Genomic DNA, 27,990 nt, shown 5'->3' with positions numbered 1-27,990 from the left:
GAACCTACCCCAAACGCTGGCCAGGACCCCATCTGGCCCAGGGCATGCTTCACTCCTGGGAATTTTACCTGGTCCTCCTGCAATCATTTATTTTGTGCAAAATTGAAACAGTGTGTGGTACTTGCATGTTGCATTCTTTACAAAAACCCTTTTCCCCCCACCCATTGTTTAAAACATTTATATAAATTTTATTTAAACAGAAAGTTAGAAATCTTATTTACAATTTTTCTCCCAAAAGAGCATCTAAAATCAACTCCCAAACCCTCCAAGAGGATATAAATTTAACCTTGATTTTTTTCCTTAATAAAAAAAAAAAAAAGGGGGGGGGGGAGGAGGGGAAAAAGAAAGGAAAAAAAGGAGGGGAAAAAAAAAAAAGGAAAAGGAAACTGCTAAGCTAAGCTATCCCTCCCCAGTTCTACAAATAAATATGGCATTGAACAGAAGCCGATTTGGAAAGGGTCCTCTGTAGCTCAATCTGTAGATCCCAAGAATAAATTAGGGTTTCAGAATTTCCTGCTCTTCAAATTGATTTATTCCATTGCTTGAGGTATAGAATTTATCTCGGTTAGTCAGAATCCCCATGAAGCTCCACGCCCCATCAGCTGAAACTTGGATTCTTCTTAGGTATTCATTTTGCTAGCCTGTATGCTTCAACCGCGCTTGCGGTACTGTTTTGGTTACGATCTTGGGTCGAAGGCTGGTTTTACTGCATCCCATCTTCCTCTGTGCAGCCTCCTCCGACCGTGAATCGGAACTCCTGGAGGTTGGAAACCCCATGGAAGTGCACAAAAGCACCAGCCACTACAAAGACGTGAAAGAGCTGATGGGAGTGGAACTGTGGAAAAGAAAACACTTCTGTTCAGCTGGGGTACTCTGGGTTCTACTGCTACCCTGTCTCCAAAAAAGCCACACATTCAGCTGAAGTACACAGTAACACGTAGCAGTACCTCGAACCACAAGCTGCAAAGTTCTCCAAGTTGTGTAAAAGCCCATCCCACTCTTATGATTAGCAAAATAATCACATCCTCCACACACACGCACCCCTTTCCTTCACAGGCATCTTAAGCAGCTTGTCAATCAACATATACGCTACATAAATGCTATAGCGCATCTTTGTGAAGGGACAAGGATCATTTCTGAGCTTTGTGCAAAAGGCTTAAGCAGGACGCTTAAAATTAGTTCCTTCACAATATGTTTTATTGATAAAAAGGGCTATCTCATACCACTAACAGGTATAAACTCTGCTCTGGTCACAGGCATAAGTTTAACCACGTGGATTTTGAATGTTATTCTATTTCTCTACCATAGAGAAACAGAATAGGAAAAAAACAGGTATTATATTAAAACCTAGAAACAACCAGATGTGCTGAATGAATGCCCAGGATGCTATTGATTATAGTGTACAGCAGAATAAAAATCATGAGGGAGCTACATGACAAAGCATGTCCTTGTTTGAGGGAAGCCATACCAATATAATACTCTTGGGAAAAAATAAATAAATAAACCTTTAAATGTGTATTTGCAGGCTGTATTGGAAGCTTGGACAAGAGTGCTTTTGGAGCCCAGGTCATTATCATAACAAGGCTTGATCTGGCCATTTAAACAAACCTAGAAAACTGGTGCTGTGCAAAAAGCCATTAAAACAACCCAGGCTTCATTCTCACCTCTAATCTTCTTTAGGGGTCTTAAACTATCCTAGTGGAAGTACAGTGGCCTTCCAAAGGTCCACTCCTTCTCATCTCTACTCCTGCTCCACCTGATTTCCTTCCTTACATTTCCCCCACATATTTCCCCTCCAGAGTCTTCATGATCCTTTCCCTCATACCAAGTTTCCCTCACCCACCCACTTGCTCACCCCTCTTTACCTTCTTCTGAGCCAGAGATCCCTCTGAAGTCTACCACCTATATCCAGCATTTTCACTGGCTGCACAGGATGAGGAGCCAGATACAGTGAAGATCCCAGAGAAAACACTGAACGTCAGAGAAATAACCAGACGCTATTCTGCACAGATGTAAGCACACACAGAAGATGCGTGCTTGCAGAATCAACGTATACACACACAAAAAGGTTCGCAAAGTTGCTTACCCACCTAGTAAAGCTATCTAGTACATGTGCAGGGGTGAATTTGCACACCAGCAGTTACCTCAGACCAGCCTGTTTGTGACAACTCAGCAAGAGAGGGACAAGGTAAGCCACGCTCAGAGGGCCCACAGTTTGGCCTGTTAAGACCTATGCTTCTGGCGCAGCAGTTTGATACTTGCAATAAGAAAACACTGACACAACATCCTCTGGCCTCAAGGGGAACTAGCTTTCAGGTTGGTCTCCTCATCCAGTCATTCTGTAGACTCACCCAGATGTCACACTTGCCAGGGAAGAATCTCTCCGGGATGCGGGCAGCATATAGTGCAGCACCAGTGATGTACAGGCATGCCATGAGTGCCAGCCAGCCTATCTGCCCCATTGTGGCTGCTTTCAGGAGCCCCTCAGAGATGACAAAGTGCAGGGTGGGAATAACCCCACTAAGACCCAGACCTAGAAATACTCCTGGGAGGTAAAGAAAACGTGGGAGAGTCAGGTTTGAACACAGTGGCGGTAAAGGGAGACAATGAAAACAAAAAAACTACGAAAGGAAAACTCAGTATTTGCCAAAGCAGAAGCGAAGTGACAACTCTTGAAACTGGAGGTACCCAGAAGCACTTTATTGGAAAGGAATTGAAAGAATGCACAGACTTCCTTCGTGTAGCAGAACCTACCTAGTTATATGTTCCAGCACCTACTGAAATATTTCGTTTACTGATTGCATCTGACGGCTTTAAGGTACATTGAACCAGTTACACATCTTGGACTGTAGAGGGCACTGAGACTACACGAACTACACCTCACTTTACCATAATCTCTCAAGAGCAAGACAAGGAGAGACAACAAAGAGATTATTTATCATATACTGTACAAGTAGTCCTAGGAAACAGAAAAGTAGCATCTGCGGCTCATCTGATCTGCCAATATGAGAACATGGTTTATTCATTTAGATTTTAGCAGCACATACAGAAATCTTGTAAAAAAAAGTAGGGGAGGGAGAGGCAGGGAATAATCATGTCCCATCCACAGATTTTAAGTTTGGAAGGCTGAACTCTCTGAAGTATACCCATAGCTTGTCTGGGAAATCTAGATTTACTGTAGACATCACGTGCAGGTTAAGTAACAAATAATACTATTCAACCCAGCTGCGTGCACATTCCATAGCTGCCCCCTAAAGCTTTCTCTTTCTTCCTACCTCAGAATGTGAAACCAGATCTGATTTTGTTCTTCTGATCACGGGAAAAGAAAAACTAGGTTCTTTGTCTTAAACACCTATTTTATCTAGGCAAATCATTCAGATTAATTCAATCATTCAATGATTTGCTTGTTTCTCAGCCTACCATTTCAAAAACTAGACAAATAGTAGAAGTACACATACACACACCAAGCAGCCAGCCATTTTTGGAGAGAGCAAAGTTGCTAGATGTAGCTAGAAATACTTTGCACTACCTTTCCTACTGCATGTGTTACTGTCCATTTCAGGAATGCACTTCCAGGACTTGCACCAGCCCTTATCTGTGCATCCAGATGGCTATAATAAATGCTGAAAGAAAACCCATCAAGCTCCCAACCCAAGAATATCTATAAAATTCAGCTCTTGAGTCTTCACAAGACATTATTTTCCAAGCAGCAAGGAAGAAGGAGAAAAGGCAGTCAAGAAGCCAAACGGTTAACTTTAGGTCTTACCTGCCCTTACACCCCGGTATTCAGGGGTTGCAAACATGTCCCATTGTGAGACAATTATGGCTGCTATGCCCAGGACACAAATCACAATCAAGTAGATGAAGCAAGGCTGAGGGTTGCAATAGAAGGAGTAGTACAGCCATGGTACAAAGCTGCCCATTATGAGAAGTGCAATGCCAGAATAATCCAACCTAGAAGGAAACATTAATCAGTTTTGTAAGAAATGCTAATCTTTGGAAACCTTCATACCAACACTCTCTTCTTTAGTAGACCTACTGCCTACTTCTCACTGCAAAATGAAATTATTTTCACTATTGCAACTTACTTCCTGATGGCAACTCTTCCAACAATGCCCTCCTAAAGTCATGGATTACCCTGACAGACAACTAATAAGGCCACTTTTGGTCATCAGCAATACCTACGGCAGCCTTTAGACCAAAGTTTTTTGAAGAAAACTCAGATCTAAGGTTCAGATGAGGAAAAAAGCAGCACGAGAGTCCTCTAAATACAAAAAAGGCCACACAGTATGTTGTGAGAGCACAGCCAACATGAACACTTTAGTATCTGACACGCATGAGTGAGTCAAGAATCAGCTTAAGTGATCACTGGGGAATAATGTCACAATTTTTCAACCATGCTGTTTTTCTATATACCAGAGAAGAAAAGGAGTTCCTACAGTTATTGCTTTTTACCACAACCTGACAAAATGCTCCTACAAAAGATGGAGTTAATTTTTCAGCAGGGGATTTTAATTGCTCGGCTACTCTAGGGGTAGCCTTGCAGACTATACAATTTCAGGTTGAGTAATCTTAGGAAATACAAACTATTTAGCAGCCAGCCGAAAAAGAAGGTGTAATAAAACCAAAACATTGTGGAGCTGTCTTACATAAGTTTAAGATTCAAAGTTATTCAGACTAGGTGAAATGACAAGAAGTGACAGTTGCATTAAAAATTCAAAGTCCTGTAACTAAGCTCTAGGTATATTACTTACAGCAGCAAGATGCATGCACACACCTGCCAAAGAGCAGAAAATGAAGGACTTTTGAGACTAAAATGACAGCACAAAAACTCATGCTGAAACAAACAATAATTAGAAGAAGCTGCATTGAATCTCTGCTCAACTTGGTTCCAAAGTACACGCAGTCATGCGATGAACAACTCCTACACTGGGGCTCCAGGCATAAATCCCAACCCTGTTTTCCCACCTGTTTCCTATTTGGCCTACCCTATCCTCTAGGCACTTACTTGGAGAAGAGCCGGGAAACACCTTCTGAGTGGCAATAAACTGTGTGGAAGAGCCATGAGAAGGAGAGGCAGAGTATGGCTCCCAAGAAGAACAATCCAACAACCACCTTCTCCTGCACAGGTGCTACAAAGGACATGTTTGGCCGGAACATGTAGAAAATTCCCAGACAAAGGAAGAACACACATCCTGAAAAACAGTGAGGCAGAAAGGTGTCAAGTTCATTTCATATTGAAAGCTTTTCTTTCTAAAAGCATGACTTTAATGTACAGGAGCACTACACATAGGAACTTCATGACAACCAGCAGCACACATGCAGCCCTACGCATTCTAACCACATTTCTGTCTCAGACTGATACAATACAGACTTGTATGGACTCTGTATTTTTCCCTTGTGTCTGGCAATTGGTTGGACACTGCAGAACAATGAAATAACCTGCTGCAAAACTTAAAAAGACAAGGGCATAGTTCAAAGAAACCCTTTCCCTTCAAGGCTCCTTGCAAGTCAGAAACCACTCATACAAGCTGCAACTTAAACGTGTTCCTGTGGCAAGAAATGCAATCTCAATTAACACACACTTGAGAAAAAAAAAAAGTATCTACTGGTATTTTATCAGCTATAAGGAAATCTTTATTTTATTGTACTGAATGCATAATTAAGGAAGTCCCATCCAACCCTGGTGGGATAAAACTGAGAGGGATACCAACCTATTAATGTATCAGGTTACTAGTGGAATGATAATGCTGACGACCCCATCCCCCTTTCTATCTTGCTCTCAAAGAAAGAGAGCAATGAAGCCAATTAGCACTAGAACAATCTGAAAATACCTAGAAGATGTGTCCAGATGTTACCAGTCTCTGTATGTATTCTGAAGATACTCTTGAAACAAGCCCGGAAGGAAGGCATGGGCGGTCTGTGTCCATGCAACAGGTAGTCGTTGTCCTTTAGCCAGTCAGGCAGAACATCATGGGGAATGACTCTCCATCGGCCCTCCCATACCTAGGAGTTAGAAGATTTTAGTTAAATGCAAGGAACTGAGTTCCACTGATGTATGGCAAAAGTCAGGAAACCTGTATTAGTAAAAGTGTTAATCTATGAGTACGGTAAACAGAAAAGAGTGTATGGGACATTTCTGGGGAAAAGGCTTTACACTTGAAGTAAATATAACGCTTAAGTCACAGCTCCCTATTTAAACACTATCATTATGAAGCTGATCTGCACCACTAGAGGAAGAAACACTTCAGCATTTCATTGAATAGGAAAGCTATTTGGCTTTTTTACTGCTAATGAAGGGAAAACATTTAATTCATTTCCATGTTCTGTTATTTTCACAGATCATCCTTTCCGTTTAATACGAAGTCTGCACCTAGTTCCCTCCGAGAAATAAATAAGAGCCTGTTCTTCCGACCACAAGCTAATCTGACTGTATATCTGTTAGTGTTTGGGGCAGTCTAAAAAAAAGGCTGCCCATCAACATTAATATGGGCCAGAAAGCATGAAGTGGCAAAAGGCCATTGAGACATATCCAATCCCTTATCCAGGTTGGGGAGAAGAAAAAAGCTCCCACACTTCCAAAACAAACAGTGACAGATCAGTTAAGGCAACAGATTCACGACTCTCATTTCCATCAGATTTCTTCTTTAAAGGGAGAGAGCATATGTGCACATGTTATTCTTGTAGCTGGTTCCAAATGAAAAAAGTGTGCACGGGTGTTCTCAAGGCTGCTTCAGTAACACGAGATACACGTAGTCTTCGGTTTGGTGTCAGAAGCAGCACTGCCAAGCAGCGGGGTATTAGGGAATTGCTTTATGTACCGGGGTTGTTTCTGCAGCGTTCCTTGGGTTTGTCAGCTGGTTAGTAACACAGGAGCGAGCCTGATGAGTCCTGAAACACTAAGTTTGAAAAGCTATATTCTTATTTCAGTTTCAACAACTAGAGCCCAGAGTTTTTAAATCAATTCTCCACACTCCTTCATGGAAGCAAAACAAAATCAGATCAGAATAACCAACCTGGTTGAAGTCTAGCTTCTTCAATACACTAAACAAGAAAATAACTGGTTTACCTCAGGAACCAAAAATTTGAATTGAGGTAGGAACAGCAGGAGAGAATTCATTTTACACAATCCACCCTACACATCATCTAGAAAGGGAAAAGATGCATAGGAAAACAAAACAAACCCAACCAAACAACAGAACCACCCCCACACAAAAGGCCACCACATAGCTAGGGTCCCTCTGTAAAAACATCAAAGAAGAGTTCATAAAACCAGCAGTGTGCAGAGGGGTAGCACTCCTTTCACCAAGCAAGGAGGGCCAGACACAGCCTCACGGATCTATAAAGTAGCAAAAATTGAGCAAAGATCAGCAATTACAAAATCCTCAATGGATTTACTTAGATATAGTTTTAATACAACTTGTAAGGGACAGAGCTTATTCTGCAATGGATGCAAAGAGTGCTGAAAGAGAAAAACATTTGCAAGTTCAAAGAAACCTGGAAAAAAGACCTTGTGAATGAAAGTGCCTTGAACCAGAAGGCTTTTATTCTGCTTTGCACTCACAGGTGTTTCAAGGAACTCCTCAGCAACACAATCAGCTTTAGTCTCATGTGCAACCCCTGCTGTTCCATGCCATACAATTTATTCATTTAGGACAGACCAAGATCCCAAGAAGCTGTAGTGTTACTAGTTATAGCAAGAGATGCCCATTCAGGGGTGGTGTGTACCTGCTCTCCCTCACATTATTAGCACAGTTGCTGCAGGTGTAGTCTATTGCCCACTGGAGCTTCCTAAAGAAGGAAATTACTTCAGCAGTTTCCATATGCACTTACCTTACAGACAAATTCTTCCATTCTCTCCATAGCATGGTGGGCTTGTAGAAGAGGTGACATACCCATAAACCCTTCATCTTCTTGAGGTGACTCATCATTGTGTTTGTAATCTTCAGAACACTGCGGGAAAGAAAAAAAAAGCAGAGAAAATTCTTTTTAGAAAGAGGGACAGAGAAAGGTGACGTTTTCCATATAAAACTATGATTTGAGGTCTTGGCAAATAAAGTAGTCTTTTTTCCTTGTTCGGCACTGAGGAAGGAATTCAAGAGAACCAGCAAAAAATTATTACATTCTTGGGTATCTGAGAACAACTCACATGTCTAATCCATTTCGCACATGTTTTCAGCACGCTTGGAAGAAAGCAGCGTTCTTCTGTAAGTTATGCTTCATTAAAGCCCAGATATGGAGTCTGAGGCTTGCAGCCTACCTACCTCTAGGGAAGAAATTACTTCCTATGTTCCATTTCAATGTCAGTATGTCTACCTTAATGCCTCTATAACATGTATGGCATTTTAGGATAATAAAGGGCAAGCCAAGGAATCTATTTACTTTGTTACAAATGCTTCATCTCATTTTCAGTTCAAATCTGAAGGTCTCTATTGTGTTTAACTGACACTTCAGACATTTACTTATTTGACTTTCAAGGTATTTCAGAAAGTAGTATGAAACTTTGGCCAGTTAGACAAAAGCAAGTTATCAAACAAAAGCAGTAACAGACATCACAGTTTTAAGCAAAATTCAAATAAAGAGAAATATCCATATCCCTAAGGTATACCAAGAGAATTATGAAAACCAAACAAAAAAAGAAAAATCAACACTGAGCCTGGATATTCAGCTGGTCCACATCACTAATAACTTTATGAGAACGAGGTTTGGTAGTTTTCTACCCTATGCTGACTTACACCACATCATCTACAGCTCAGGAAAAAGGCAGGGGGTGGTAGGGGCAGTGTGTGTGACAAGACACAAATGTTTGCTTACTACAATGCTCATGGCCCATTAGAGACTCCTTCAGCTTCCAAGGTGAACAAGTTTGAGAAAGCTAGAAAAGAGAGAATGAGCCTTTTGTATTCTTCAAGATTGAGGCAGAAAGCTGCCACACACAGCACTTCGTGACCAAGCCAAGAAAGCCCTGCAACCTGTAAGGAGACTGGCCTCCTCCATACTATGTGTCACAATTTTTCACAGTCCAAGTCCCATATCAAGGTTAACAACTTTAAAAAAAAAAAAATCAAGATTGTTTATGTCTAATGCCATCTGAAGTGGCAGAGAATTCAGTATATAACCTCACATACTTTATCTATTACATATAACCAGTAATGTTCAGGTAAGTGTCCGGAACTTCAAGGCGGAGATCTGATCTGGCAGAGATCAGATCTGGCTGTGCATCTGTCCCATTTTACAGCGTTCTCTTTAGAGTAAGGCCTTACTATCTGTTTCCATCAGCAAGTTAACTCAACAAGCTACTTAAAGCTTTAATTTTTTGATTAATAAAAGGAAACTTCTTCCAGCCTACAGTAAGCTATCCAGATTCTCCAATAGTTCGAGGTTTTGGGAAAGAAAAAGGACATGCTAATATTTGCTTTTATATCCAAGGTGTGAAGTAGCCACTGAAGCTTCATCTTTCGAAGAGGCCCCCCCAACACATAGTTCTTGATCCAATTTTGCTTATCCAGAATACAGATCTCTGCTATGTAGCACACAGTAAACATCTTTTACATTTCATGACCTCATATTTGTCCACCCTAGGACAACTTGATTGACTAAATGAATCTTTGTACAAAATCTAGATCCCTTGCAGTGTCTACTTGCCTCCATTTATTGTTACAACCAGCACCCACCCTGAGCAAGTCTGGGCAATGATTGCATATTTCATATCAGACAAGTGATATAAATCTTGATCAGCTCCAGCCAGATCTTACAGCAGTATGAGACAGTATTAAATACACTCTCACTGCCTAGATTATCCCATCAATTCTATCAAAAAAAAGCATCAGACAACACTGAGATGTAAGAAGGTTTAATATCCTTCTAAAATAGGCATGTCCTGTTGGACCAGAGAGCATATTAATAACAAATTTGGTTTCACTCTGACTCAACAACATTCACTGCCATTATTTTCCACACTATCAATTTTACTGGCTGCTTCTACTAATGGATCTGACTGGTTAAGATCCTCCCTTTTCAGTACTATAAATAATTAAATAAAGGTCACAGAAATATATAATGGTTTGGGTTGGAAAGGACCTTTAAAGATCATGTAGTCCAAGACCCCTGCCACAGGGGCCTAGATAAGATGCTTTTGATAGTCTGCAATCTTGCAAACCAAAGAAATCCTCAGTTTCCAGGAACACACCTTATAGAAGAACATGGCCAGTGTTTAAGCTGCAATGTACCTGAAACAAGAAGCACTGCTACGCCTTTTAGCTATCCTAGAATTCCCTCTCTCAGCACCACACAATGACCAGCTGGAATGGGGTGAACAAGTTAGTAATCCTCACTTTACAAAACTGGGTGGACTGCAGGAAAAAATGTTTCTTACAGAATCAAAGCCTGTATTCACTGCAGTCTGCCCAGTGACTCAAAGCCAGAAAACATTCATTTCCCCCTCCCCACATACTCCCATTTCCAGAATGATGGGAAGGTTTAAATCTGAACAGACTGCAAAGCTCGAAGAGCACAGCTATTTATGAACTAGCCCGAAAATCTTTGCGTTTTGGCAATGTGCCTACAAACAAATCATTACCAAGCTTCTTTTAGTGATAAAAGGAATTTGTATCATATACACAGTCCAGATTACTGCCAGAAAATGGCATTTATTTTACTATCTCCTTCCTGCCATTAAGCTGCAAAATTAGCATTCAAGGAAAAACCTGAAGCTCAGCTTCTTAGTCCTTTTCTTGCTAAGGAGGCAAAATGAGGTTCTGGAATGTCTGTCCTCTCTCAACTTCTTCCCATAACATCCCTTTAGGAAAAACACTGAACTGTGCTTCTTGGAAGCTGAAAATCTATAGCTGGAGCGCAACACCAATGCTGATTTTCATGTGGAAATCTGAAGGAGTCTATTGACCTTCAATTCTTCAGACAATGAGCGAAGGGAAAAATACCACTTTTCTGTTCAGAAGGCACACTGTTATAAAGTTTCCACTGTGACATGCTCCTTTGTATCTTAGGAGTCTCATTTCTCTCTTCTTTGGCTGATCTTATCAGAAATTCAAGAGTAATTCTAGAACTTAACAATGTAAGCAAGCATATGCTTTAGGCCTGTTTTCAACTATTTCTAAGTTCTGCCCACAGGAACACATTTTAAAATGGAGAACACATTGGGTAAATAATCTCGCTTGCCTTAAGACCGTGCAAGAAATGAGAGCCCAGAACAAAACTCCGATACTCCCACTTTTAATGAGGTATGGTATATCCTTAATCAAGTGCTTCCAGAATAATTTTGCCTTCGTACTTTCAAGATCATTGGCCAAAAGGATTTTCACTCTGCTAATGTTTCAGATGTTCTTTTACATCATATAATTTACTCGAACTCTTTTAAAAGCAGTCTCAAATTTTGACTAATTATGTGAATTCTTCAGAGCATTTTAGATTATCTTTCAATAAAAGCCCTAATTCACTTGAAACAAGCAAACTTGTTGCAATCATAAATCATCATTCTTCTGCTGCACATAGGCCACAATGCATAGAATCGGTCTTTCATACAAATCGGAAATCAGGCCTCCTGTACACTTACACTCCAGAGGTTCTAGACACTTAATTCTATGGAAACGCAAAACAATCCTTCCAATTTTAATCCTATCCTTTGCAAATTCATAGAGCATTAAAGCTACCAACATAGTACAGATACCTAGCGAGATGGAAATTATACAACAGAGGTATAAACGTACCCCGAGTTGAATAATGATACCGGAAAATAGACTAAACCTGAAGGACAAATGACACTGGCTGGAAGAAAACAGTTTTACCACTTTATCCATATTCCCCTTATTTTGGGAACTTTCCAGATTCTTTTGTGGTAACAGTTACAGACACGAAGGTAAAGAGGTAGAAATCAGACTTGATTATACCACTTTCTACAGAGTTTCAAGCAACATGCGTCCAGGGACAGATTATCTTCTAAACAAGCATTTCACAGTGTGCTTTGGTAGGGATAGAAAAGGCTTAATGCTAAAACCAAATCTTAGAGCACCAGAGTGAACAAGAGCAAGAAATATGAGAGCTCAGTTGCACAATGCACATCATTAAGTAAGTTTATTTTAAAAATAAAATCTCATTCTTTTATAGTAATGACACAGAAGTTAAAAAAACAAAAGTTTACATTTAGTACAAGAATATTGCCTGAATGTGGTCCAAAAAAAAAAAAAAACCAAACAAAAAAAAAAGTCAGGCCACATTGCCAAAGACTGCTACAGAAAACTGCAGTAAAACCTGCTCTAGTAAATGTAGTACTTCTCTTGTTTTGTTCTGTTATCTTGTCTCTTCTCGTGTTCTCTTACCTTCTTATACTTCTCTTTTCTACAGCTCATCCTTCTCACATAGATTAACAGTTTCTATACTATCACTCTCAAACCTGTTAACAGACACACTGTTTATTAAAGTCTTTATTATACCTGTGAGAAGTCAAGTCATAATGGTGGAAAAAGATTCCAGAAAACTTTTTACCACTTTTGAGAAAATTGTGTTCTCTGGACTTCAAGTAACAGAAGTGTAATTTCTTGAGGTCTGTAGTTTCTTGATGTCAGTTTAAAGATGCATAGAAAGTTTGAGAGTTTGCACACACCTACTACTTACACACGTGACATGCAATCTTTTGTTCAATACTTCAGACTGCAATTTTGCTATTAAATGTCACCAACCTGTGTTCATTAGAGTGTGCAAACTGAAGTATAAATGAGACTTGAATGAAGCTGCCTAGGCAGCTTACTCTATCAAAAGTGGTCCTTTTCTCCCTCACCCCCTCTTCCTTTACACTGCTTCTGTGTAACTCAAGGCACCCCTCTGATCCTTGAGTTGATTAGCTGATCCTATACTAATCTGACAGGAATTGTTCACAGTTTTGCTAGGTGACCTTCCCAATAAATAAAGTTGGCTGATAAAAGGGATTTGAGGAGCTAGTGCAACAGGAAAAAGGGAGCATCAGGTCCCATTTTATTGATATTCACTACAATACACTGTCTGTGGATCATGTGCAAGACCAAGTTTCTTTTTGACACATATCAGTCAGATGCCAAATGACCTCCAGTCCTCCTTTTTGTAGTGTTCATGAGAAAGGAGCTAGGAACTGAGCTAGGCAGGGATTAAGGAAAGTTAAACTAATGATTGCTACAATAGGTTGCTGCATTCTCAAAACTTCCAGCGGCTTTCAGGATGGCACTTTCAGAAATTTGACAGGTTTCACTGGTTGCATGTATGGTATTTGATGCAGACCCAGAAGTGCATGTTAACCGGTAACACTAGTAACTGCAATGCAAGTCTCCTAAACCTTAGAAAGAGCAGAACTCTTCTGTGTTAGGGTTCCTTTTTGGACAGTCACCACTCAGTTACGCGAGGGCCAAACTGACCATGCACATACCTATCTAGTATTAAGTTCTGGACTTAAAGGTTCCATGTCTCAAAGCTCAACTGTTTGTGATGCCAATTCACCTTCAAGATGTCACTGGTGCCCTGAAGCTACCATCACAGGGATTTCCGAAGCGTGATGCAGTCTGAATCTGTTCTAATGTTCCTGTTGCTTCCTTCAGCTGCTGACAGATGCTCACCCACTCTCTTCTTGATCTGTGTCCTGATGGAACTCTCTGCCTTGATAAGAGCACATCACCGTAACACAGGCAGGATAGATCAGAAAAAGTAGACATCTTGATTAACACTGAGTCATGGGATATTATACAACTTACTACTTACATACAAATCTCTTAAAATATAAGTTATAAAACACATGTTGCTGCATTTACAATACCACTGTTAACCCCCATATTAAACTGAAGTCAAAATCTAAACATGACTTGGAGTTTTTGCTCTTGTTCATCTTGATCTCATCAGATGAATGATTAATAGTGTTTAACACAACATTCAAGTCATTTAATGTTTCTTGGAGAAGCATGCCAAATTCAGTAACTAGAGAGTATTCAGCATAATGGATAAGATACATTCAAGGGTTTATTATAAACCACTATTTTTCTTATTGCAGTCCTGTAACATCCTTCCCAGCAAGCCATATTGCTTTTTTTTTTCAGCAACTCCTCTGTGCCCATTCTGCCAACTGACCTTTTATCAACTGGTCTTTTGTTAGGGGAAGGCAGCGATAGGCAGTGCTGTGCCATGCCATTCCTCCTAAAACCCCATTGCGTATTTTTCCGTATTTCATCAGCTTATGTTCTTTAGATTGTAAGTAATTAACTGGAAAAGCACAGCACCTTAAAATGTCCCCTGACATGCCCTAACTTCTGCACCCACCAAGTTATTATAATATAACAGCTTTGTCATTTAGAGTTGACATTCTTTCTTAATCTGACAGACTTGTAAACATAGACACATCACAGTTTCCAAAAGAGTAACTACATTCACCCTTTAAGCAGGGTGTGCAAAGCTGTTTTTGCTGTCACAGGACCAAAAAGAGTCTTTCATTAGTGCTGTGCCAAAGACCCTTTCAGCCTACTGGTCAAAATGTTAAGTACTTGAAGGTTCCTGGAATTTAGTTCTTTTCCTTTGTAGGTCACCTTCTTCTAAAAGCTACACTCCATTTAATATAGCACTTGGAAACAGTTTTACACAACTGGTCATGGGTGATTGCTTGCTGGCACTCATTAAAAACAAGCACTAACATTTAACACTCATTTAGCAAATAGTCCTGGGACAAAGTCATTTTTTGGCTTCAGCAACCTTGCTAATACATCCTGATTAGAACTAGCTGCCTCATTAAATAGCTTCAGATGAAAAGGGTTTGTTGAATCTCTAAGCAGTAGCTACTACTGATTTTCTGTCAATGCCCAGTACTTGACAAGAACCAAAGACCTCAAATGCTCATATGTGCTCATCAGTAAACATAGGGTGAAAGCCTGCAGAAAGTGCTTCTACTACAGAAGATTCTCATGTGCCATTTTCTCCTCCTCTGTCATTGTTGATCCTGACAGCAGAAAAAGAAAACAAGCACACTGGGCGTATGGAAAAAAATGCTCTGTTCAAAAAATAAACAAAAACAGGCTGAAAGCGTACTGCTGAAGTTAACAGAAAAGCAGAGTCAATCAATCTAAAACAGCTGGAGAAAGATGCAAGTTAATCCACCAGTACAACACTATTTTATCTTATATCACTGTGAAAGGAGTCATGCTCCCCACTGCTGCCCAAATCAGGCAGATACAATCTCCAGGAGAACAAAGACAAAAACTGTGGAATCTAACCCTTGTCCAGGGAAACCATTGTGCCAGTGAATTATAAACAAAACCACTCCCTCCCCGTCCTAGTTTTCAACAAGCAGCACAGCAAGCAATGGTTACAAAACCAGCTGGCAGGCAGCAAACTCAGCAGAGTACCAACACTTCCCCTCTCAAATAGCTAAGACTCTACATGCACCCTTTCTGTCAATACCAAAACCTATTTCTATAGATAATACGTACACATTTCTGGAACACAAAAGGCTCTCAGTAAGTTCTAAGAGCCAAGTTAAAAGCCTCGAGTTATTTGCTCACCTTCAATTATTCTAGAACTTCTCTTCTGTCCCTGAAAATGTTACATCCTTCCCTCCCTCCTTCAAGTGACTTTAGTATTTATGCTCTTGTAGCTACATGCAGGTATATCATGAAATTTGTCAGAGGTCAAGGAAGTTCCACTTGAAGTCAAAACCCATGCTTCCTGAGAAGCAATCCAGATGAGTATTTGCTCAATTTTCTTCTGCCCATTCAGATGGCTTGAGAGCTACCCACGCTTCCTCCCAAAGACTTACTGTAGATTATCAAACTCTTCATAGCAACAGGTCTCCACTTCATGGTGCATTTTGGTGCCACATAGGACAACTACACAAGGCAGCTCAACTGCATGAAAGAACTCATCATTGAGGAACAGGAAAGCCTGATGATTGGAATAAAGGCAAATAAAATGGTTCTTTTGTTTACCTCCTGTCACTGACAGGTTAAAATATAAAAGGAAAGAGTCAAGCACAAGTTTTTAGGGCTGCATAAAGAGCCCATTCACCAAGATATATGAAGTAACAAGCATTTACTTGTGTAAGCTTAACAAAGCCACAGTAAGAGAGATTTATTTAGGAACTATCACTGCTGGAATTAATAGCAGTTAACACACAAACTCTAGGACAGCAGAAAGGATGCTGTCCCAAAGCAAACCAATGCAATCCAGCATGCTATGAGAGGGAAGCACCTGCTGAAAAAATGTCTTACCAGCATATGCACAGCACATGTAAACTAGAGCAAGAAAAACAAGTTTAAACTGCTGAAGAACAAGATGAATTATGCAGCTTGCCTGATCCTTTTCTCACCACCAAATCTTAAACATTCAGATAAATGGCCACTATTTCTCAAAGTCACAGAAGTACACCACTCATCTGCTGCTACACTAACTGCATGTTTAAACAAGATAGCAAGATGTGTATCTATGCTTTGGAACAGATACTTGGAAGAGGGCATAATCTATGAACATACACACACTCTAGGAGAGAACATAGTCATGGGTTAAAATACAGACTAAGGTTCAGGTGTAAAAGGGTATTGATTTTATATGACACCTGTCCTCTCATAAACATCATTACAGAACTGACAGATCAACAGCACTGGCAGAAGGATGCAGCTATTTTACTATTAATGTGGATGACCATGCTCAAATACAGCTAATAAACCTTTGCCACATGTATTCAGTGAATGACAACTTAGAGAGAGTAGGATCTTTCACATAATTTTTAGATCACAGCTATGCAACCACTCAAATAGGTTACTGGTGCCAGAGACAAAACTCTCAGGAAAACAGGAACAAAACAAAACCACACTTTTAGGACTAAATTTGATTTCTTAATCCCACCTCTAATTTTTTTCCATGATGATTTTTATTTCAAAAGAGGACCAATATTTTGGACCATCAAAGTTAGAAACAGATAATATACAGAGCAAGCTGTGGGGGAGATGCAAAATTATTCTGAACAATACAATGATACGCCTCCCCACATACCTCCTCAGAAAAGGTTATTAGACTAACTCATCAGAAGCAGCTAGTACCCCTTAATTGCTATGACTGCTTCCTCCTATGAGTGGAGCAGAAAGTGGATATACAAGTAGCAGAGGGAAAAGAATTTTTATAGGAGAGTTTGGGGCAGATTTTATATAAAGGAGTTGCCACGATGTAAATAGGGAAGCAGCAGGAAAAGTAAACAATGCCGCATTATCACAGGATAAAGACACACACATTTTTACACTAATACCTCAAGTCTTAGGCCCAGTAAATCACGGGGAAGTATCATAATTATCATAAGTATCTATATTACGATATTCAAGAAAGTCAGTATGTTTAGCTTGTCTTAAGTAGAAGCATTTGAAAGCATGTTAAATGACTATGGTTGTTCTACCATCAAGACACTATATAGCTTTCATCCACTTTCTTTCTCCAACATGGAAATTCCCCAATTGTTACCATCAGCTTCAACGTTAGGTTACATTTAGCTACTGGAATACTAATGCAACGGGCATCACTCAAGTCCCTTTTATAAGGCTAGGTTTAGCTTGTGTGCCCAAGTACCATTGCCATCCACAGAAGAACAGTAACTTTGTATTACTGTGATCTAAACAAGAGCCTCCTCAAAATGAAAGGAAAACCATGCTTTTGAATAGTAAGTCATCTCTACACTTAGCACTGCGCTTAGCCAGAATGTACAGTAGAGCAAAAAAGTGAATTCTAGCTGGCATTGGAGTAACAGCTGCACTGAGGCTTATACAAGACAAAGGATGATATATAGCATAATGTTTTTTCCAGATTATTTAGAACGCTGCAGCATTTTATATAATAAAGGCCATTTGGCAAGCTAATATTGATACTTTTGACAGCAGACTGTTTTGGGATGAACTTTCAAGATGAAAAAAAATTAAAAGATATGACAGTATTAAAAACAAGAAACCATAGAGGAAAGCAATAGAAGTTTAGGCTGAAAGTAAAAAAAGCAGCCAGCCATATAAGGCAGAGAAAGTGATACAGTCCAAGAAAGAACAGCAAGGCCCAAATGGCAAAAAAACATTTCTCTGGCAGCTTTTAGCGAATTAGGAAAGAGAGAAGACATCAAATACAGGAAAGATAAATATTTGTAGTGAGGCAAAACAACAGAAACTTTTGTCAAAAGGATGAGAGCAAACGCAAAGACACCCCAACAGGCTAACAAATGCCAAGAATGCATGAAAAAGAAGACAGAATGAGAGTACTTTAACCATTTTACTTCCACAGTTCTAAAATTAAACACACTGACTCATCCACATAATTTCTATTTAGCTAAGCAAATGCACAGAAAGATTTACAGATCATAATCCTTACAGGCTTTTACTTTGGGTACTCCACCTGCAGGCAACAGGTAACTCACATTATTCAATCAGGAAAGTCAGAGACAAGAATGAAAGTAGCCTTCAAAAAAGATAATCTCAAACACATTGTCAGATAAACACATATGTTCAAAAATAACTGCTAGTACAGCTCGACTTTTCCTCTTTCTAACCTTAGCAAATAGCAGAATTTGCTTAGGTTAGAAAGAGGAAAAGTCAAGCTGTACTAGCAGTTATTCTGAACTGCAGTTATTTCAAATACCAAATTCTGCTATTTGCTAAGACTTTGCACCCTATGCACATACATTGCCACCTTTCACACCACGCAAAGAAAAAAGACTGGGTGCTTCCTGTTATCAAGATACTAAGAACGTCATATAGAAGTTACAGCAGTGTACAACAGAGTGCACTGGCTTGGCTTATTAGCCACAAATACCTGTTCTGATTCTCATTCAAAGGGCACTTGAAAGTGAATTCCATACGGCTCAAACTAATCAAGTTAAGACAATCTAATACAGGTTGTGTCAGCTGAGCCATGATAGCGGTCCATGCACATGCCCAGAATCTGTGGCAAATGCAATTAAAGCAACAGCCCAACTCTTCTGCATAGAAGGCTACATTAAGCAGCATCAGCATGTTTTTGCTGCTGGCAAAAACTACACAGTTTCTGTAACTGAGCTGATACAGTAAACTCATTAAGTCATGATAATTTTAATAGTGAGCTTAGGACGAATGCCTCTTCCACTTAACTGTGTTGATAACCATCTGTATATATCCTGGGAGAAGCATTAATTACAGTTCTGAAACTCTCTAACCAGAAGGTACCTCTGTCCAATCCTGGCCATTACCCTTGTATAACACCTAATTAAGCTGTGGAACACCTTTCCGCAGGATGTTGTGACTGCTAAAATTTACAAAGGCTCATGCACCAAAAATCCAAACACATTGCTACCAGCTCAGAATATCTGTGAGCCATCAATTACTACAGGCTGGGAGAGTGTCCTTGGAAAGTAACACAACATACTTCCCTATCTTTGTACTCGTCCGTAGGAGTCTGTTACTGGCTACTGTCCGAGATAGGATATCATGCACTTTGGATGTCTGGTCTAATCCGGAATGGCCATTCTTCCAACAAGAATGCTTGCTAACAGATGTTTCTGTCCTAATCTCCAAAATGATAGCCAAGGTTCACATTACCTTCAGCCAGAGTCAATGTAACTTCTCTTTTCACTTATTATTAATTGAAGGTTAGAGAACAAAAATCTCTTATATGACCAATGTCTCAGAGAACAAACCAGTATGAGTCCCATTTCATTGAGGAAGGAATATATATTTTACATATATATACACAAATATATATATTTTTATATATACATATATAAAAAGCTGGTAAATTCACATTTATGCCCAGTCTTGTCACCCAAGTTCCCTTACACTCAGCTGAATATTTCTGGCATTCTCCTGCTTTTAATACAATTATTTAGCAGGCATAAAGAGTTTGTAGGCTCACAGTTGACATTTCTGGAACTTATTTCAAGCACTGAAGCACTTATGTCAAAACTCACGTTTCTTAGCAAGCCTAACAGATAATCCTATAACTTACATTTTCCTGGTCAGAAGGCAGTGGCGGTTCCACTAAAAGCAGCCTCTGCTCAGAGATGTCCTCTTCAAAGGCTGCCTCTGTTGTTGCAGTGCCAGACATGTGTCCTTTTCTGAGCCGTAGACCTGGCTCTGGAGAACCAGCATTATCGAGTTCCGTTAGTTCATTCATGAGATGCTGGGAGCCTTCTCAAATATTCTCTTTCCTCTTGGTTCAGTTTGGCTGTTTATGTGCTGGCTCTGAAAAACAAACAGTCTGTATAACTGAACTGAAGTTTAAAAGAAGAGTGTAAGAATTGGCTGAAAGAAAAGCATGCTTAAAAGCTCCCAAACAGCTATGATAACTGCTTCTGTATGTACACAAACTCTCATAGGATCAGCGAGATAGACTTCTAAACTGCTGGACAACAGATTCCCATTTTGTGATCAGTAATACTTTCATAAGCTAACACAAGTTAAACACAACTTTGAAAGATAACAGAAAGTGAGGTCCACAAAACAACAAATTCACAAAAGCACAGTGATGTTTTTATAAATTATTTTTATTTTTACAAAGTTTCAAACACTTGGCTGTTAATACTGTGTACAAATTAACTACTTATCACAGGCACTCTATAGTTGCAAGCTTCTTGTGGGTATGAAGCTCATATCCAAGCTCAACCATGTGGGTTAAGTTTCACCAAAACTAGAACGCTAAGTACTAGTACAGCTGCTTGGATAATAGCAAGCAAGGAAAGCTCAAGCAGCAACTAACTTCAGACAGACTGCAACAACGGCAATAGTACACACAGTGATTATGTTTCTGCTGCTTAAATGAACACGTTCACAATTGCTGCTAGCAATGGGTCTGTACACTTAACTTGTGTTAGGCATTAGACCAGACAGATTTAAACACCATTCATTCCATCACAGCAATCAGAAACAGATAAAAAACCATAACCTATGCTTTCCACTCAGAAAAGTAACTACATTTTACACTTAGAACATTAAGGATGTGGGGTAAAACTTAACTCAAGATTCTAAAGTTTAATTAGATTTGCAGAAAATTACCTTATTACCTGTTAATCTGAGCCCTCATCCAAGAGTATTACTGGTTACCTATTCACCTTGCACATCACTGTGTGGTGGTCACCTCACTAGACAGTTGAGAGATACCCGTTTGATGCTGGCAGCCTTGGGAGGCACAACAGCCAGAGCACTCTGCAGTCAGAGTGCCAGAAATTATCAGAATGAATTAGCATTCAGCTGAGGCTTCAGAATCACTCTGAATGAGAATCTATTTGCTTTGTAATGATCACTTGATGTCATTCTTATTACTGTAGCATCTAAGCACTTAGATGTGACTAAGACATAACATTAAGATAACCAATCTAACAAGTTTTAACTTGCCAGGGAGCATGATTAGATTGGAATTTTAGTGCCCAATGAAAGATGCTGAACTTTGTCATAATGTAGGAAAGAAAATTAAAAATATAAGATGGGAGATTGATATTGGCAGTCTTGTAATAAAATATCACCTCAAAAAAAGCCAACAAGTAATGTACTTCTTCCTTTCAGGGACTAATCTCATTTACATATAACTGCAAGACAATTCTCAGCTGACAAATGTGCTATAGTTAATTTTGCTGCAGCAGTTTGTAATATTATATCCCCTCAGCTGTCTGGCAATCCCCAGAGGAGAGAGCTGCTAATGAGCAGGTAACAGACTTTGCAGAACTAAATGGTACCTCAGCTGTCCAAGTTCAGTATGGCACACTGCTTTAATCACCCAAGAAGGCAAGTTTACAATATGACAGTCAAGCAGATGGTATGCCCACCTTCCTGCTAACTCCACTACAGGGTCAGTAACCTCCATCTGGGAAGTAACATCTAAAATGGCCACAGCTGTTTACTTGGTAAACACAAGAGCCACAGGACTACCACCCCATGAGAATCAAGCCAAAGTTAAACAACATTACACAGGAAGCCAAATGAAGAAGTTGAACAAGTAGGCTTTAAGACGAAGCACAAATATTTAGAAAGCCATTGAACAACTGAAATCTTGACTGGTTTTTCCGTATTTCAAGCAGCCAATTCACAATTCTATTTTTATGTGAGAAGCACGAAGACATCATCACATTGCCATTTGGCAAAACTGATCTAGGGAGGAAAGAAAACTATGCAATAAGAACTGCAGTTTGATATGGAGCTGAATGTTTAATTTAAAAGGCAACTTATAAGAGTCTAATTTCAATACATTACACTGAACCAATTTGAAGCTACAGCTAAAAAAAAGATGCAAGTAATCAGAGTAGCTGTTTGTAAACAACAGTTACACACACACCCCTACCTGATATTCCACACAACATTTCAAACAGGTGGCTAGTTCAAACAGCAATAGTTAGTTTGTTTCACAGATTGGTCATTTTGCATTAGACATTTAACCAGCAAGTTTTACTAGTTTTTCTTTCTACCAGCTTTAAGCAATAGAATTGCCATTGTGTGCTGCATTACCTGCTATATTGCCTAAGAGCATGGCCTTACATCACCTCTATGACATGGTGGGAGCCAATGTAACAACCAACACAACAGGCTTAACCACATTTAGCCAAGATGCTTGTGAAAAGTTCTAATACAAGAGTGCCAAGAGACAGGCACTAAAATCAGGCCTTGAAGATTTACTTCACTGTACTCACTGCCAGGCAATCACTAAGGTTAAAAATAAAAGATGCATTTCACCTTCAGTGAGCGAGATCTGCATTCAGCAGCAGAGTTGAACTTTAGAGCTCTGCAGAAATAGAAGTTGTCATTTCTTGAAGTTACAGTGGAATTCCTCAATGAACTAAGATGTTTTCCTTCATGCTGGATCCTTTTAGTGCTTGCCCTTATAGTCCGAAAGCCTCACTACTGGATTTTATTTCTTTTTAAAAAATGTAAAAATGTACCACAAAAGCCAAAGACACATGCCTGACTGCAACATGGATCTGCCAACAGGAAAGTGCTAATAGCCAGAACTATTCGTTTGCAAGTGAAAAACAGTGGTCTGAGGTTACGAACAGGAAAGGCATAGATGGTCTTTAATTTCTATTATAAAGTTTCTATGAGTCCACAGTTCAGTGAAGGATTAGAATGACTACGATGACCTTTTCCTAAGAGAAGTCATGATGGTTGAAGTGCAGCAAAGAGGCATTCGGTCTCTAAGACTAGGCAATTTAGAAAAAACAAAAACTAGAAATTGAAAGCTATAGAATACCTGAGGTCTCGGAAGAGATTGTTGTGTGTTTCACTGAGATTATAAATGTCACGTATAAGTCCTTTTCTTCTTTTGTAGCATGCAACACACTAAAAGCTTTCATTAAAACTAGCTTCGATTTAAAGAGGAAGTTGCCATGTACAACTGAAAATCTACTTAATGACTGCATACATAATAAGCATAATATCAGCATCTAAATCAATCAGTGAGTTCCTGCCATGTTTAAAATCAGCTGAGAAAAGCATCTACAGAGTTTGGTTTGGTTGGATTTTTTTAAATACAAAATACTTCTAAAGGCTATGTCAGCTTTTAGAAAGGACTTACCAGTTTAATGCTATCATAGTTCTGAACACAGCCTATAAACACAAAATGTAGCACTCCATTAGTTGACTTAATATGCTGCTGCCACCACACAACCTATAATAGCCTAAGTGATCATCACCCCCAGGGGCTTACTCCACCCCAGTTCAGAAGCCAACCCCACAGTGATGAGAATCAGTACCAGTTTCAGGCTGCAGACAGACACTTGTAATCTTTCCGAAAAGAGAATCAGAAGGCAGTACTAGTTCAGCACTTAACAACTGCGCAACATCAGAAGAGTCAGCATCCACAACTACAGCATATTTAGGACACTGCTTCACTGCTCAAGATGACAAGGACAGAGAAGTTACACAAACTTAAACACCATAAGATGATGCTACTATTCTTTGTACGATCTTCCTGGATATTCCCCAGGGTGACACAATCCTTCTAGTTTCTCAGAATTCACCTGACACAACAACTGGTTTCCTAAGCTAAACAATGCCACATGGTAGCAAAAGAAAGAAACCACACTAAGGGTAGGTGTTTGTAGTTAGATTTAAGAGAGCTCTTACTCTCTTTTCAGGATAAAAGAGAGTCCTGGATGGTCAGACTACCTCTCACTACCCCAAAGAGCAAAGCAGTCTCTCCAGCATTCAACTCATCTCAGTATATTCTTCCTATAATAAGCACAAGAATGATCCCTTCAAAGGTATTTCACTCTGTCTGTAGCTGGTATTTGGAAGAAGAATAAAAAACTGTATCCCCTTCCATTCCCCTCTCACTTATTCAACAGTCTTTTTGATAGAAACTTTCCTGATCAGGAAGGTAATGTCATCCACCATATGCTCTTTCCTTTCTAATCTTCCTCACAGCATCCATTAAACTAGCACAAGCAATGTATAGACATTGCACAAATCTTCCTAAGATTAGCTCATTCTCCCTAACAAAGCTTAGCTACCAAAAGAACAAGAAGTCATCATGACAATTTCAGGCTACATCATTTCTCAGAACATTCATTAATATTTAACAAAGGGCTTGAGTGCTTGAAAATTCTTGTAAGAGATACTATCTCAATCTATAAACTTGCCTTGTGTCCATATATCATCACAGCTACAACCACATCACTAGCTGGTTAGCTACATCCATGCCAGCAGAATAGCAATGCTAATTGAACAGTAAACCACTTATGCTGAGTACCTTTACCAAATCCAAAGTTGTTCAAAGCAGGCAATAGTAACAAAACAGGCACAACTCCATTTCAAGAACTGTTAGCACAGGTACAAGTGGCAAAGTGCAACATGAGCAACCCATGAGCAGACTGTTTGTGGTAAGAACACACCTTATACAGGGTTATAGAAGGGATTTTTTTGCCTGTAAAATACTTAATTCTGGCTACCTCAACTGAAATAAAGTATGCTAAACAAAAATGTAGGTTTTGGTACATTGTAGCTCTGCTTCTGTCTCCTGCTAGAGAGGTCCTGTCAAAGATAGTCCCTCCCCACCAACAGTATTCAGTAACATCACAAAATCTTAAATTATTCTCAGGTGACACTGGCATCATTCTATCACCCATCTGGTTCCCTTACTCTCTAGCATCAGTACTGCTGCTCAATTTTGTTCATCCGCAGTGAGCTGTTGGCAAGGTGTTGAGTTTCGTGCTTTGGGGGGAAGCAGCCATCTTTGACGTTCTGCCTATATGGCACCTGGTCCATTTACCAGGGAAATCAGGCAAGCGCCAGCATTATTACAGGGCAGGCAAATACAGTTTGGGTTAAGGAAAACAGGAAGAAGTCATACAGCAAACATTGTGTCACATGAGTTACGACTGCTGTTGCGTGTCACCCCTGCATGTAGCCTAGCTGGGTCACTTATTAACTACATGTTGTATCCACTAGTTGGCTGCTTTTCTCATTATGCACAGAGCAAAGCAGAAGAGATAAGAAATCCATACATTTTAAGTAGGTGTGCGAGCTGTCCCTACATTACATGGCCATAGCTAAAAAGTTAACAGGAATTTTGAAAGATCCAATAGCATAACTTTAAACAAGGGATTTTTATCCTCACACACACCCCCCAAGTCTTTCAGTAATTGAGCTTTTTTAATTAAAGAGTTAAACATCCACAGCAATATTCCAAATACTGTCCAAAACCAGTGTCAAAAACAAAGCATACGAGGGTATGTATGAAAGGGGGAAGAAGAGGGGGAAAATAAATAAATAAATTCATAAATATATCACTGAAAACCTTATTTTCTCAATATACCCTAAAGGAAAAGTACGAATTGGGCTGTAAAAATTCTTTGGAGGTCATCTTTAATAATGAGGAACAATGAGGAAGCAATCCAGCACCTCTTCTCTTAGATGTAATTTCCCTAGATAAAGAGACATCTACAAAACAAAGATTAGGCCCCTGCAGAGGGTCAGTGGCCAAAAAGCTGTCTCTATAACTTGTAAACTGTCACTGGACACTTCAGCCTAAGCTATTTCACAGCAGGCTGCAGAGGCAAACAATCAAGCACATTCTGATGCATTTGGATCCGAAGAAAGGGAACAAGCCAGCAGCCTGCCTACATTAACGCAATACTTCCATTTCAGAGGATCCCATTACATTGTTACAACATTCGTCCAATTTGTACTGCAAATTGGACCCCAGTTTTGTAACTGGGTTAAGCTTTAGGTCAGAGGTTGGCCCACCCCCAGTGCACAACATCCAGTTGTTACAGACCAGACGACTGCTGTAAATCAGTGTTACTCTTCCATAAACAAAACCAAGAGAATTGTCTCAAAAGAAATAAAAAGAGGAAGAGAAGTTCAAGTTCTTTTCACACCACATTCCACAAGAATCCACAGCCCAGATCTGGAAAGCTTGCTTTTGATTAATTTTCATTAAATGGCCCAGTTTCTCCAAGTGAGAAACATTCCACCGTTGTGCCCATTTATGATTTTATTCCTATGGCATGTTACTAACTCACACCAACTTAATTCACAGTTGCCAACAACAAAAGATACACTTGGTTTTTGTTAGTAACACTTTGAATCACAGACTGTCTAAAAGTGAAAGACTGAAGTGAGACGTTACTCTCCTCTTAAGAGAAAAATTGTAATACGTCCTTTTAACTACTGCCTCAAGGACATCCACTTCACAGAATTGTTGGATAAAGATGAAAAAACAAAAATCTTTGGAACAGGCTCTAAAATACACAGCTAGACTCCTAAACTGAAGTTACATTCGTTTAACCCCACTACACAGAGGATATTATTGCATGAGAATGTAAACGGCAGCAAAATCAACAGCAGCAACTAAGAGTGCAAACATTCCTCTACCCTAGCAGGTACAACACTCCCCTCTGAGAAAGCAGAAGTTTGAACCTTCCTAGAAACTGAACTGAGACCTTTTACAACTCAAGAATATGTTCCAAGGCCTGGAGAAGCAGTACAAAACAAATGCTACCAGCCTGCTTTTAAAAATCAAAGAGGAATAAACACATTTCAGGCTGCAAACTTAAACCAGGAAAGCACCAAGACAGTTGCATTCAGTGCTTCCTATTGCCTTGCTTGGACATCTCTTCATTTAGTTGTCATCGCTGTGCAGATTCAAGGGCTGGCTGGCACCAAGACAAGGCACCCCCACTCTTCCCCGGGTGGGCTTCAAACAGCCCCACTTCTCATGGCTCAAATCACTATCAGAGACAACATGACGGAAAGGGCATGACCACACAGCTAAAAATTTTGTCCCTTTCTGTATTTTATGGGCAGTATTTTCCTAACCTGTTAAGGACTGACAGTTATTTCTTGGCTCCAGCCTTTAATTGTCATACCATGGCCTTTATTATGACCTGTTGACCGGCTGATTATGACCTAGCATAGCAAACCAAACACCTCACCAAGATTAGTGATTTTAATACAGCCATTAGGATCTCAGAAGCTTGGTTGCAAAAAGCTGATCATCACAATCTTCCCAGGTTTTGGAAGCATCTGCTCTTTAGTTTTGCTGATAAGCTTTATTCATGAGGCTATGAGCTCGCTCATCAGTGTTTTAATTTATGGATGAAAGATTTGGTCTACAAAATATGTTTGCATTCCTGTATATGTAAAAAATAAGGACAAAGAAAACTTACTCCTTTACTTACACTCAACAACAGCTTTTCTTCAGTTGAAAACAGCATATATTCCTTTCCTCAAAAACTATAATGTTGTTTTGTCACAAGTCAGACAGCTCTAAAAATCTGTTATTTTTCTGTAGCAAAAGCATTATAACAACATTGTAGGAATAACACTGACACCCACAGCATCATATCAGTCTAAGACCCAAAGAGCAGTGCAGCATCTTTTTCAGACTCTTCACCAAAACTTAAGCAGGAGAGGCAGATCCACTCTACCTAGACTGAACCCAACTTACGTCAGTCAGAAAGAGATTTAGTCAAATGGCTGAAGTTCTAGATAAGACCAGGTAAAGTTACTTATTAATTACATATCTTCGCTTCCTTAATGCAAT

At 39.6% G+C, this 27,990-nt stretch overlaps 1 protein-coding gene across 1 annotated transcript; it reads right to left on the bottom strand.

The window, feature by feature from the left end:
- Positions 1-383: 383 nt before the first annotated feature.
- ADIPOR2 (adiponectin receptor 2) lies at positions 384-20,230 on the bottom strand. The gene is made up of 7 exons (XM_010024936.1): positions 19,966-20,230; positions 7,834-7,953; positions 5,835-6,006; positions 5,009-5,195; positions 3,767-3,954; positions 2,352-2,545; positions 384-835 (listed from the first exon to the last, which is right to left on the bottom strand). The coding sequence occupies exons 1-7, from the start codon at positions 20,131-20,133 to the stop codon at positions 704-706; spliced, it is 1,161 nt and encodes a 386-aa protein (XP_010023238.1). The 5' UTR covers positions 20,134-20,230; the 3' UTR covers positions 384-703.
- Between the last annotated feature and the right edge of the window lie 7,760 nt (positions 20,231-27,990).

This window comes from Nestor notabilis, unplaced genomic scaffold (genome assembly GCF_000696875.1).
Source record: "Nestor notabilis isolate BGI_N333 unplaced genomic scaffold, ASM69687v1 scaffold15572, whole genome shotgun sequence".
NCBI classification, from domain to species: Eukaryota; Metazoa; Chordata; class Aves; order Psittaciformes; family Psittacidae; genus Nestor; species Nestor notabilis.
This window is presented reverse-complemented; position numbering and strand designations above follow the sequence as displayed.

What these genes read in the sequence shown, in the direction of transcription:
- ADIPOR2 (XM_010024936.1), bottom strand. Translation starts at nt 20,133, where the DNA reads ATGAATGAACTAACGGAACTCGATAATGCTGGTTCTCCAGAGCCAGGT. An exon ending in CATCTGGACACATCTTCTAG is followed by an intron (nt 5,196 to 5,834) that starts GTATTTTCAGAT and finishes ACTGTTTTTCAG; the next exon opens with GATGTGTGTTCTTCCTTTGT. An exon ending in ATACCGGGGTGTAAGGGCAG is followed by an intron (nt 2,546 to 3,766) that starts GTAAGACCTAAA and finishes TTTACCTCCCAG; the next exon opens with GAGTATTTCTAGGTCTGGGT.